Raw genomic sequence first — 14,188 nt, 5'->3', positions numbered from 1 at the left:
AGGACTTACATTTTCCTGTCAAATCCACCCCCAGGGTGCGAACTGAACTTTCATTGACTTCCGTTGTATTTGAGCTTGGAATTGTCTCTTCAAACCACATAGAAATGAGCATGTGTGACAACCAGATGCTTCTGCCACTTAAAGCTCAGTTATAGTCGTCCTTTGTAGTGTCACGCAGGACTTCGCGAGCGGACCTGAGCGGTGTACTTGATGCTTACGTCGGTGCAGTATTCCCCGAAAAGACAGAGGGCAGTACACTACATAACCAATAAAAATGTGTTTAAAAAAAAGAGAGCAGATGGTTGTCACACACCAAACATGGCTGCACGTATTCAGGAGGAAGAGTTGTTGTATTTCTGGCTGTGATACAGAGAGGATGTTTAAACTTAAAGCATTCAGTTTGACTTTCATTGATTTATTTGCTTCGAATGAAATGTTGAGTACATATATGACATTATAAGGATTGTTAGCTGTACTGTATTATTAGTTGTGATTCGCTCATCATAGGACCAGCATTTCTTCCCTCTGTGGTCTATAAACACTCCTCTTTATCGACTACAGCAGTAATCTCCTTCCTTGGGTTTTGAGCCATTTGATAATCTTTGTGATCTCTCATAGAGGGATCATATAAATGCTTATACAGGCGAACCAGCTCCGCTAGAACAGCGAAATCGCCCATTTCGAATGGAGCAAAGCGCGCGTCCGCGCCAAGTTACAAAAATTGGAAGGTGTATGACCACGTGCCATGACAGAGGCGGGGATGGCGCGATGCGATTGCACTCTCAACTCGTCATGTATAAACCTAGCTTTATGGGTCAGGAATTGTGTCAATAGAATAGTTTTTGCACAGTGACTGTTTGTTTGAGCATTACTCTGAGCTCTGCTTTTGCTTTGTCTGCCTGTCTTATCAAAAGATGGCAGGTTACCACGGTGACCCTAATAAGCCACTGGTAACAGCTTTAATCTTGCTTTTGATCTTGGTTGTCTTTGCACTTCTTATACAATTTATAGATCAAAACTTCAACATTTTGTCCATTTAGTTTATTATATAAATAAATCCTAAATTACTGTTGAAATATGTTGGGATTTAAAGGAAGTAGCTGCAGTGGCACCCTTCTCACTTCTGTTTAGACACTTTCTAGTTACCTTTTAAGACTTACTTTCATGCAGACATTGACTAGGTGATGAAAATTTAGTGTATGCAGAGATTATTTTTTATAAATGATACTTTTTGCTCTTTCCAATCTGCCAGCAGCATGCCTGTAGGCTATGTAGCAACATCTGTGCTTCCATCCGCCAAACTAAATATATATCAGTGATTCTACTGCTGAAATAAACACAGATATGAATGAATGCCATATGACGCCAAGCCTCTTGCTTTTATTATAGTCATATAAGTCCACGTTTCCACAAGCAACTTTCTTCCTTCTTCCTTTTCCTTTTAATGTAAAGATCAGCCGGTGATTTATGTCTAGCCCCGATTTGAATGCAAGACCAAATTCTTCCAAATCTAGTAATTTGTCCATCAACGTTTGTTGGGTTTCCTGTGAGCGTGTTGACACGCCGACTGCATTCACTCAAATAAAACCAAAGCCTTTATTTACCCCACCTTGTTACGGTGCCAGTCCATTATTAGAAGAGGGCAGCTATTTGGAAATCCCACTGCTATTTGCACAAGCAGACATATTTTTCAACAATGCCTTATTTCGATGCCTTGAAACGAAATGTGGAGCAATGCACATAAAAACCTACCAGGGAAGGGGGATTCCTCACATGCGAGCCAAGAAATCTGTTTATTTGTACAGGAATCACTGCAATCTCCTCACATTGTTCATATTATCTAATGGTGTACTTCATAACACACAGTACAAAATCCAGTCTGATCTACAGCATTTCAATGCCTAATCATAAACCTAACCAAACAGGGAGTGAATATGAATATCAAGCTAGGAAATAAAATGACATTGAGCGAAAAATAAGGAACTCGCAGGAAATTCGTAAAGAACTTTTCTGTTGGTAAAAGTTGTCTAATAATGTAGTATTTAACCCTCGCCTGTGAGTTGAATAATGAGTTCACAAGAACAAGCAGATGAAATAAGCATCTTCCAAATGCTGATTGGTAGGAGTGTGAGGGAGACGTGAAGTGAAGTGACATTTATTTATATAGCACTTTCTAGCTACAAGGCGATCCAAAGTGCTTTACCACAAATAAAGTTAAAACTGAACTATACAACAATCAGGAATCTCACAATCTAACAATATCTAAATTATGAGCTAAGATAAACTAAACTAAATGTACAGGAAGGCTAAATAAGCTAACATAAACTGAAACATGATAATGCTAAACTAAAGGTACAATATGGCTAACTAATAGTACCAAAGGCCCGCTAACAGCCAACATGAAAAATGCTAGGATAAACATGTAAAGTATCCAGCTGAGGTGGTTTGGGTACCTTGTTAGGTTGTCCTCCAGGCACACTTCAGACATAGTCCCCAGACAACATGGTTTCCAGGGTCACAAGGGTATCTACATTTCACAACCGGCTTGGGAAGACAGAGCTGCCCCAGGAAGTTAGGGGGAGGAAGGTCTGGGGATCAATGGTGGAGCCAAGGGGTGGCCACTGGTGGCCTTGGCCACTATAGATTAATCCTCAGCCACCATGACTGCACCTTTGCCGGCAACGTTTTTTTTTTTTTGTTGGGTAAAAGTGTCTTGTGCAATATTTTTGTGTTCTAAATTGTAGATGTTTATGTTGCCGGGAATCGACATGGCCAGGGAACCCCTCCCTTGCCTTCTGCCTACCTTAAATCGCAGGAGGTGGCATCCAAGTCTTCTTCAGATTTGGCCCAGTGAGCCCCAGGAGCCACGTTCAACCACCAGGTGCTCACCGGCAAGCTTACCCCTCTACCCCCAGTCCTGGGTTTTCCAGGTGAGGTACTCTGACACTTACTCTGTTTGTTCACCAAGGTCTTTGAATCAGTCTTAAGCCCTATTTGCACGGGATTAGTTTTACCTAGGGACCACATGTAATAAATAAATTACTCCTCAACGTCTGCTTTTTATGTGGCGCATTCGTACGGCGCAGTCTGAGATTTTGCTGAAATTTACAAAAAGCTTCAGGATATGATGTTAACACGCTACGTACTGCGTAACATCCACTTACGTTAGTTGATGTTAAAACTACTTTCTAGGCTATGGCCGCAGCTCAGTACTGTGTTACTGCCAGCGAAAGCCAGCTGTATCGTAGGCTACAAACAAAAGGTTATCTATGCACTCCAGTGTAGCCTCCATTTCCAAAAACAAATAAGAATGTGCCCAAGAAACAAAAAATGCCTAATTATGTATCACATGTACATGTGTTTTAAATAATTATATGCAAAATGACTCTGTGAAATTATCAAATCTATTTAGTTGACACAACACAACGACGGTTAGCGTGCTCTGTGTTGAATCCATCGGCTCTCCATCAGATCTCACTAACATAAAAGACCCGTTGGGGCACAAATCTTTGCTGCCGTTGCTCAGAGTAATCCTACAAATGCATGAATTGATGTGAGAAAGGCCTTAAACGCTGTTCATCTTTTCCATCTGTGCCGTAATTATGTATCATCTCAGAAAAAACAGTGGTTAAGCAACGTCTTGCAGATAGCTAGAGGGGTTACAGAAAATCAAAGCGTTGTTTTGGCACTTTCACAGAAGAAAAACCTGTTATTGTTTTTAATGCCTTACAGCTATTTAATAAAAACAATTTGCTTATTTACATTTAGTTCCTTGCTCAAAAAAATGGAATGCCTTAATCTATATTGATGCCCTTTATTTATAAGGTCTGATTTTAGAAAAATGACCAATTAATGCATATTGTAAATGCTAAAGGATGAACATCACAACAAACACTTGATATTCTGCTTTGTTCCAGATTCACAGTATTGTGTGTATTATGCCCTCCACAAAAAAGTGCTTACTCCAATTTTTTTTATTTTATTCGTATTTTAGTTCCAAATGGACGACATATTAAAATGCAAAAATGGTTCTTATAAATCCGTGCTCATTTTAAATCCGTGTGCTACAAGACAGGAATGGGGCAGAATAGAATTTTAGGAGAACTATCTTTTAGGAAGAGCATTCTTGAGTGACAGCTGACCTTTTCCTGCTTTTTAGAGAGTCGGCAATAAAAATGCTCACTGCCGTCGTCGGTGCTTACCGGTTGCACACAGTCCTACGGGCTTATAATGCTTCTCTAACAGGGGACTACGTGAAAATTAAAATGCATTTACTGAAATTAGACCTGTGACTTCTGGCTAAAAAAACAACAACAAACCATTAATATGTTAAGATATTCTGTTACAGCCTGTCAGACGAAGCATCATGTTGCAACACGAATCTCAATTTGCGTTTAAGGTATATAAAAAAAAATTAACCTGACATGTATTATGAGTAAGTGAATAAATGATTTAAACGTATTCAGTTCAGTCAAGTGTATTCTGCCAAAAACATTTTTTCTCTCTGACTTTGGGATGTACATATTTGCAGTTAATCATTCCAAAAACTCAGATGACAAATGAAGTGGTGTTTGCACAGGAGAATCCCGGCTGACTGATTTTTTTCCCCGCAGGGAGTGTAGCCTTAAGGCATGGCTCTCAGAACCTTTCCAGTTTTCTGGATTATTGTCAGGGCAAGGCTCGGAAAACACACATAAAGATGACAAAGAAAACATAGCTGTGTTTGGTTTTTTTTTTTTTTTGCACAAACAAAAATAGTTGGTAAGATCGCAGCGACCGGCAAACACACATAACAGAGGAGGTGACAAAATATAACCCAATAACCATATCCAATATTAACTGTAAACTTTGGAACAAGACAGATGATTTATGACCCCACTGATTACCACTGTGTGTGAATCCAAAGGATAACCAACCTGGTGGATTTACATTAAAGCCAGTCAGCTTTTCAGATTGTAAATGAATGTTTACGGCTGATTTTAAGGAGCTTATAGTTGTGAATCTCCCTGTAAAAAAAAATCTGTGCAGAATTTTTTTTGTTTTTGCATGTGTATAAAAGACTTTTTTTAAGTGCATTAAAAGTTGCACAAATCCACTGAAAAAAATTAGTTCAATTTAAACATTTGTGACCCATGCTGGCAAAGTAAGTGCAAGTAGCGATTCCAGAAACTAAAATTAGTAGTTAATCTTCCTATTAAATCAAAGTTTTCTAACAGGTATGTCTTCAGCAATTTGTCTTGTAACTTTTTAAAATCTTCTTTGAAATTTACCATTTTTCTCTGCCGTCTGCCGTAGAGCTGGGAAATCCCTTTGTATAATGTTTGGCTTTGTGAAGGTCGAGGATTCCCCTTTTTTAGGGCTGGAATACCCGGTAACATCCCTCCAGACCAGTAAGAATCCAGTTTCTCATCTCATAAATAAAACTAACTAGAACCAAAGAAAACCAGGCACTCCAGTTAAACATCTATTCGATTTGTCCCACTCTCCACCTCCTGAGGGTTGTTGGGGTCTTTGTCAGCCTGGTTCACATAGGAAGAGTTTTGCACTCATGCATGAAGGTGTGTGTTGGTGTGAAACTGATTTGGAATCAAAGCCAAAGTGGCTGTAAGTTCTGGAAACTTGAGACCTCCTCCCCTCTTTAAAGTTGTTTTTTTCTTGTTTCACATTTGTGGCTTCTTTCACACCCCTTCTATCTTTGATCAAAATACTGTATGAGCTGTACTGCTCTCAAAAGTGCGTCCCTTATCCTTGAGGTGTAGATGAACTCACTCACTCAGTAATCAACCCTTCCCAGCATATATAAGTTTCTCATTTCAAGTCATTCTCTGTCAGATCCTCAGATAAGTATCTCCTGTTCAGTCTTGAGATTTTAGTTGTTCAATAAAGTACTTTTTTTTCTGTTTTTTTTTATACCTGCCTGCATCCTTGGGTCCTCAACCAGCAAACAACCACAATTATTACACAAATTACTGGCTTTTTTTTTTTTTTTTTTTTTTTAATAAAGTGATGTACAAACCTGATAATTGGGACCATCCAGGCACTTTGATAATTATAGATTTGCTCACAAGTAAAACCATTTAAATCTATCATTTGTATCATACTCCTTAAAAAGTACAATGTAAATACAAGTTTATTTTGATAGATCACACTTCCCACTGTCAACCAAAACATATTAACTTTCTCATATTTAAAAAATAAGCTATATTTTCTGTTTGCATCTGTATCTTGAACCACAGAACTCTAAATCAATTGAGCTGTACTAAAAAATTCTTATGAAACAATCTGACATCTAACCAAGGACTTCATGTTAATAGTTTCAGTGCTTCTGCTGCCACAGAACACAGAAAAAAACCTACTCTGATTCCAGCCAGCTGGTTTAGTTAAAGACCAATTGCTGTTCTCCCTGGAGGGGACTTCACTCTTTTTTTCTTTTAATAGAAAGCAGAGTTAAAATGTAGAAATGCCCATCTAAAACAAAGGAATGGTCAGCCAGTGCTCAGTCAGGATGAAGACTTTCTTTTCCCACCCACACTCCACCCAAAAGGGAGTGAGCAAGTGAGGGAGTTTAAAAAGAAAAGGGCTGGACTTCCCTTCATCTTCATCAGCCAGGGTGAACTTTTCTGTCAGGGAATGCTGCTGCTGCTCTGATTCCATGGTGCCAACTTGACCTGGAGGCTCTCGGCTGTTATCTGACAACTAAAGGAAAATCAGTTCAGCTTGAGACACTGAATGACGAAGACTCCTTCGTCTTTGTGGAGTTTTTTCCCATTATTAAACAGAGTGGATCGCATTGAAGACCCAAGTCAGCAGCATTGTGAGGTATGCATCCTTGATAATCTCTTTAAATGTCCCTACTTGTTAAAGCTTGTTCTCTTAGCAGGCATTTGTAAAGCACTGAATGGAAGGCATGTTTTTTTTATTATTGATAGGCCTCTGAGAGAAGCCATGGTCCCTCCTCTGCACTGGCTCCTTCTGCTGTGGGGTCTTCAGGGTCTGTGGGCACAGGACTATGAAGAAGACCATGAAGATGACAGGGTAACCAGCAAGAAGAGAAACAAACTGTACTCGCCTACTTCTGAACCACATAATGGCAAATGTAAGTTTCCCGAGGCTCATTTTCTCTGCTTTAACTGAAAAAAAAAAGCTGTGAACTCTGAAAACTATGTGCTGAACATGATACTTAGTTGGAACATCGCTGGAGGATCCAATCCATCTCCAACGTGACCGCTTAGTTACCCAAATGTTATTTTATTTGCCCAGAGTCCTTTTTTTCCTCGGGCACATTCTCTCCATGACATATTCCCTTTAAAGATTAATGGAATTTATCCTCAGCCTAAATTAGATCTGTCACCTATTTGTACACCTGACCTTCAAAATTATGTCACATTTATGAACTTATCACAACTTTTTCTGTTAAAGTTACCAGCCGACTGAGCTTAAACAACCACTAGATGATCAAATTAAACAAGACATGTACTATTTAGGAGAGAAGTTGATTCTTATTGTCAACCACCATCATAAACCGCCATCTACTTCGACCTGCTGGGGTTAGAGAGGACAGGAAAAAGACGCAGACACACACACAGGTGTAGTTTCTACTGGAATAAAGACAAAGAAAATCATGTTAGTGATAGAAATAATTACAGTAGAGCAAGTAAGACAGCAGCAGAGTGAGGAAATGTGGTCAATTTGTCCTCCAGCAATCTAAGCCTATAGCAGCGTAACTAAGGGATAGATCAGGGAACCCAAGCCAGCCCTAACTATGGGATTGATCAAAAAGGAAAGTCTTCAGCCTCATCATAAAAGTAGACAGGGTGTCAGCCTCATGGACAGAAACTGGAAGTTGGTTCCACAAGAAAGGAGCCTGATAGCTGAAGGTTCTGCCTCCCATTTTACTTTTAGAAACTCTAGGAACCACAAGTAAACCTGCAGTCTGAGAGCGAAGTTCTCTGTTAGGAAAATATGGAACAATAAGATCTTGAACATAAGATGGAGCTTGGTTGTTGAGAGCTTTGTATGTTAGAAGTAAGATTTTAAATTATATTCTGAATTTGACAGGAAGCAAATGAAGAGAAGCTCAAACTGGAGAAATATGATCTCTCCTCCTTACTCTCATTGGACCTCAGTTAGCGATGGGTTGGGGATCAATCTCAGCTACTACCACGCCAATCTTTACGTCAATATCTTTATAACTGACTGAGAACGAGTCACTGGATGGTTAGTCCACCTTACCATAAAAACAAAAAATGTTGAACGTTGTGTTGAACTACTTGTTTTGCTTCCCTATTTCTTTTGCTGACTAGGCAGTAACTTAACTAAAACATAAAATAAATCTAAAACAACATGAGCTAAAGTTATACCCTAGAATGGAAATGGTGGGAAGAGCTTAGCTTTAGCTACAGCTTCAACTCCAGCTTTCCTGCATGTCCAAACCGTTGCTTTAATTCTTACATGTTTGAGAAAATGCCAGCTTGTGTTTCTCCCCAGCTCTCGCTGATCAGGACTGCGGCTTGGAGCTGGCCTTTCTGATCGACAGCTCAGAAAGCGCTAAAGACAACCACGAACAGGAGAAGCTCTTCGCCTCTGACGTGATGGATCGGCTGCAAAGCCTCCAGCTGCTGACTGGCCAGCGCCTCAGCTCCCGTGCCGCTCTCCTGCAGTATAGCAGTCACGTCATCATAGAGCAGACCTTCAAGCAGTGGAGGGGCATCGACAACTTCAAGGCTCGAATTGCTCCCATTGTATACATAGGCCACGGCACCTACACTACCTACGCCATCACCAACTTGACAAACATCTACTTGGACGAGTCGGATACCAGCAGCATCAAGGTGGCCATTCTGCTCTTCGATGGCATCTCCCACCCAAGGAACCCGGACATATTTTCAGCCTTGGCTGATGCAAAGAACCAGGGAATCCGGTTCTTCACGATAGGAATCACACCTGAAGCCAACGAGCCTGCCAACATCGCACAACTGCGTCTAATCGCCAGTTCCCCGGCTTCCCGCTATCTTCACAACTTGCAAGATGCAGGCATCGTGGATAAAGTCATTAATGAAATTGTAAGTAGAACATAAATTGTTCCTTTTGCAAACTGTGTGCAAAATGTCAGTTTTGTGAATGATGTCCTGCAGAGAGAAGCCTTCTGCAGGTGGCGGTGTTGTCAGGATTTATTTATTTATTTTTCAACTTTATTTTAGCTTCACAAACAATTACAAAATGTTTGGAGATGCTAGAATCTTTATGGACTTTTGTTCCACATAACATATTTAAAATGGCCGGGGGTTTGCTCCAAGGCCTCAACGAAGTTAGACAAAGAGCCACACTTGGAAGTTCAGTATGGGCTCAAACCCCAAAACTTAATCTCTAGTGCAGTGTGGTGGTTTCACCCTAGCTTTTGCCTGAGAATAATGCACTTACGCTATGCCGAATGCACAATGATTTGGCAATTGTTTTACGCCTGATGCCCTTCCTGATGCAACCTGCAGCCTTAGGATTACAAGACCACAGCACTAACCACCGACAAACTGCTGTCCATTATTGAGGGATTAACCGTCTTGATGATGTTACCGCATAGACTCTGTAGGACCAAAGAATGGGACTGACTGGTCTTTGTTTTTGTTTAAAATGACTATGTTCCACAATTTCAAAGTTTATAAGTCTATAGGTTACAAGTTCATTATTATGAAGTGTTTTCTCCACTTCAGTGTGTTATGTTGTCAAATACTTACACAACATTTCAGTTCCAGATGGTCAATTGTGCCTCTTTAGCCAAACCTCCTTCGTCATTTTGTGCCTTCATCAAACTGACAGTTGAGTTTTGTTCAGTACAGATTTAAAAAATCAACAACAAAAAAAACAAGTGGGCATGTCATTTTCAAAAACAGCTGGCAAGCTACAATTTCATTTGGAAGACATTTTTTTTATGTGCATGCTCAGACCTGCACATAAACACCTAAAACTAACAACATTTCGTTGGCTGTTGCATCACTTTTGAAGCTGCTTGAAGGTTTAATAATTGCTTTTTACCAGAGGGCATAAATTTATATCAGATGGAAGCTTCGGAAAGTCATTATGTAGACGAATCTCTTCCAAATGTTAGCATTAATATTAGATTCTCTGTACAGTGGCAGCTGATTTCCTGGCTTGTTGCATCCCTAATGTACACCTGCTGCTATAGTAACGGGTCTTCTTTGAACTCCGGCTTAAATCAGCAACTTGCATAAAAACTTGGTGCTACGAAATTCTTTTGTTGAAACGAGGTTTGAAAGTCACTAGAACCACTTGTCTTTACTTACAATCCTTCATGTCAACTTTGTCTTTGCGGTTACTTTTATAAGCCACTGGTGGCTTCATTAGGATATGCGCTGCGCAGCAACATCCTAGAGTCACCATCCTGACTCCTGGTCGGCACATGTGCTCCGAGTTAAAAATCTTTGTGGAGAAAATCAAGTGAAGTGAGCACGCACACAACATCAGCCAGCAAAAACGGTTCAAACACCACTTCAAACTCGGGCTTCAGTGTTGACACAGGTGGTATGCGTCCAAATAAGAGGAATGAAAAGCTTTATAGGAAGGTTGCTCTCAGGCTTCCAGAGCGTTGGATCCAACAGTTCTGCTGGAATAAGGGAGCTTTTTTTTCTTCTTTTTCTTTGGATAGGGAGCATCTGTATGTCATAAGCATGTGCCGGGACAGATCTCGAGGGGCTCAACTTTACTATGTAGACTCCTGTAAGAGTGGAAAGGATTGTGTTCAAATTCCTAACACCGGTGCTAGCTACAGAAGGACCCCCCCCCTCCCCCCATCAGCACATGTTTTATTTAGTCAATGTATCTCAGATGCTCTCGTGTGGAAGATACGGTCAGCTTGGAGAGAAAGAAAAAGGGGTGAAAATCGGGGCGTTGGCAAGACGGGTCTAACAGGAGGAAGGAGGAGATGTGTAACCTGATGTGCCAGATGGTTTGCTACATCTAGGAAGTTCTCTGAAGAAAAGTGAAAACAGATGATTGGCTGAAACATCTGACTTTTTGATGCCGAATGAACTTCAGCCAGATCAATCAAGCTGAGCCTGACGCCGCTGAGCGACATCGTACCAACAGCTTGAGCCACAAACACAACATGAAATTAGCTCCCTAAGGGACTTCAAACTGACTTCTTGTGAATCTTGCAGTAATTTAGTGCCCTTGCAACATAACACAAAGTAATTTGACAAGATTTGAGCAGCAAGGGGGTTTTTATATTGTGTGAAATCTACTCGTTTTAAATCTTGATTAAACCATTTTAAACCAAGGTTGACCATCTAGAGTAAATGCAAAATCATCTTGACATTGTTATCTTTTTTTCCTTTTTTTTCCCTACAGACAGCACTGGCAAATGAAGGGGTGAGTAGCTAGAATTCTGGTCTTTTCAATTATATTTGAGTTTGTCCATCTGTAGAACTTCACTAACTTTTATTCCCCTCATCTGAAGTGTCCTCTGGCCCAGAGCAAGTGTGTGTGTCAGAAGGGTGAAAGGGGACCCAGTGGCCCTGCTGTGAGTATTTCTTTGGGTAAATCTACCCATCTATCTATATTGTCTTGTTTCCATGACAATACACTCTTTTACCTTTGTAATCACCTGTCCTTTTTGTTTATGATCTGAGATTCAGTAACTCAGCTACTGTGGAGGATTTTGTAAAGAGACTGCTGTATGTCTAAAAGTTGGGACAATTAATAGAAAAAACGGCTGGAAAGATGACTACTTTGGGAGTCAAACTGTGCTACATTTTGCACGTCCTTTACCATTACCGCTATCTTGGCAGCCTTGTTGAGTCACATAGCAATTTAAACTATACCTTAAAAAATGTGAAAATCAAATTTAAATCAACTTTTTGGTTATTTAGCTCAATATCTTTAAAAGTGACTGAGTTGTAGCTATTTGGAGGTTTGCTAAAATTGATTAGCTGTGCCAGCCATCTTAAATCAGGTTAACTCCTAAAGTTAAAATACATCAAGTGATTATTTTCTGAGAGTTTATTTAAACGTGTTCCATGAGATATTTTGCAAAGAGACATTCAAAAGAATATACACAGGAAATAACATGGTCACCTTCAATAATAAAACCAAAAAATCGAACAGTTTTGTCTGTAATGTCTTTTACTTGTACATTGCACAACTCCAAACAAGGCTTCCTCTGATGTATATCGTAAGAATTATTCCCTCTAATTTAAAGATGCATGTATTGTTTTGCTGCCCTGAATGGAGAACTGTCTCTTTCAGCGTCCCTGCGGAGGACATCCCGGCAGACAAAGACCCCTACAGGCTATATAATTGCAAGGGTCAAGGGAGTTTAGCAATTTGTGTGCTTTTGAGAAGCTGGTTCCCTAAAGCAGCGAGAGTCAAGCAAATACCTTGCGTTCTTTTTGCCATTTATTGAAAACAGGTCCAAACACATATTTACATGGGAAATCGTCAGAGTTGTGTCTGCTGAAACCTCTCGAGACTATCTGAGGACATGTGTTCGGAAGATTAAACACTAGAGCGGAGCTTTCTTTGCCTGCCAAACATGTCGTGATATGGGCACGCCTTTTATTACACAGAGGTCGGTCCCAATCAGAAAAAAGTAGGAAGATGTTTTTTAAGCTTTGAAGTGCAGTCGCTGAATGAGAACAGACTAATTACCCCCTTTGGTCTGACCCTTAGAACAAAAGCTGTTTTACATCAGGAGCAGCAGGGACACACCAACGAAAGCGGTGTGTGCAAACACAGACGTTCGGACAGAAAGATAAAAAAGCAAGAAAACAGACGGAGGGCCCATGCAGCTCATATGTGCGGGCAAGACAAGCTTGTCTGACTCATCATCACCCAGACTCAAAGACCTCTATCCATCACGGACTGGAACCATGTTTCCCAATACAAAGGAGGTCTTTTATTTCATGCTGAACCACTTCATGCAGCTAACAAGGACATATATTTTATTGCTTATAATTATCTGTCAACAGCAACACAGACATTCATAGCCTTTGAACATATTAAAGTATTTTCCAGAAAAATGTCCAATATTTAGGAACTCGCCTGTACTAGAACAATGCAGGTCAATACTTCAAGGCAAATTTGAACTCAACTGTATCCTTTTCTGCTTCTTGTATATAGATATAGTAGAGCAAATTTTGATCAGAAAATGGCTGTTAGGAACATCTGGCTACATTGCCATAGCATAGGGACCATCCTTTCGGGAAGGGTTTTTGTGAAATTGCATGGGGGTTGCTTTAACCTTGTGTCCACATGGAAACAACATTTTAGGAGCCACAAAATGGGTTTTCAAAAACCATCTCCAGAGTGAACAAAAGTTGAAATGTAATCTTTGCATTTCTGTGTAGACAGCCCCAATGGGACGATGATGATATTGCCATTTTCAAAATGTTGTGTTTTGGCTGTCTACACATAAACACCTGAGTGGCGTTTCAAGTTGTTTTCACTCTGGAACTTTTTCAGTGGCTCCTAAAATGCCATTTTCACATGGACACAAGGCTGAAACAATAATTAAAAAAAACAACACGTGTTTTCACAAAAACTGTTACCTACAATCCAACTTAATCTAACCTATGGCCCGGATGGCATCCTCCTCTTCATCTTCTTGTGTTTACGTTTTGCCCCCAGGGTGAAAGCTTCATGTACATGCTGCACACCATGTTTCGTATTTTTGGTGTATGTGCGCCACAGCACCACAGACAGGCCTGGTGTAGTTACTACAGCGTTTTGGGTGTTTCCATGCAGATAAAGACATTTCTGGAAATGGTGGATATTCTGAGAACCGACAACTAAAACATTGGGGCCTTTATTTTCCAATTCATAGCTGTTAATTTTAAGATGGCAATGCATTACAAGCCTTTTATTCAGTGTACAGTGTCAAGTAACATGAAAACAGGAAAACTTAACAATGTCTACCATTTAACCCCAATCATTTACTTTTAATACTAACAAATTATTCATATAGGTATATAAGTTGTAGCACCTTCTTTCATAAACACCATTCTTTTAACAAATGAAGATAGTCGATTGTCAACATCATGAGATATCTAGCCTCATTAGCAAAACATATTAAAATGTCTTGTTATGTCACATGACATGACAAAACCTAAAGCAACATCTCCAAAGGAAGATGTTGCTTTAAGAAGATAAAATTTCATGCTTTGAGACTATTCAACAA

The 14,188-nt window shown here is 40.0% G+C and overlaps 1 protein-coding gene and 1 long non-coding RNA gene across 3 annotated transcripts in view; one reads left to right on the top strand and one right to left on the bottom strand.

Annotated features, from left to right (window-relative positions):
- Positions 1-14,188, bottom strand: part of LOC108245704 — a 541,596-nt gene that overhangs the window by 337,248 nt on the left and 190,160 nt on the right. The window lies entirely within an intron of this gene.
- LOC108245692 (collagen alpha-1(XXVIII) chain) overlaps positions 6,586-14,188 on the top strand; it is a 46,076-nt gene continuing 38,473 nt past the window's right edge. For both annotated transcript variants that reach the window (XM_017432805.3, XM_017432804.3), the window contains exons 1-5: positions 6,586-6,819; positions 6,930-7,096; positions 8,488-9,062; positions 11,362-11,382; positions 11,471-11,533. In XM_017432805.3, the coding sequence (XP_017288294.1) occupies positions 6,946-7,096; positions 8,488-9,062; positions 11,362-11,382; positions 11,471-11,533 (810 nt within the window). In that variant the 5' untranslated portion in view covers positions 6,586-6,819; positions 6,930-6,945. The remainder of the gene's footprint in view (positions 6,820-6,929; positions 7,097-8,487; positions 9,063-11,361; positions 11,383-11,470; positions 11,534-14,188) is intronic.

Source organism: Kryptolebias marmoratus, linkage group LG23, assembly GCF_001649575.2.
Source record: "Kryptolebias marmoratus isolate JLee-2015 linkage group LG23, ASM164957v2, whole genome shotgun sequence".
Taxonomy (NCBI): domain Eukaryota; kingdom Metazoa; phylum Chordata; class Actinopteri; order Cyprinodontiformes; family Rivulidae; genus Kryptolebias; species Kryptolebias marmoratus.
This window is presented reverse-complemented; position numbering and strand designations above follow the sequence as displayed.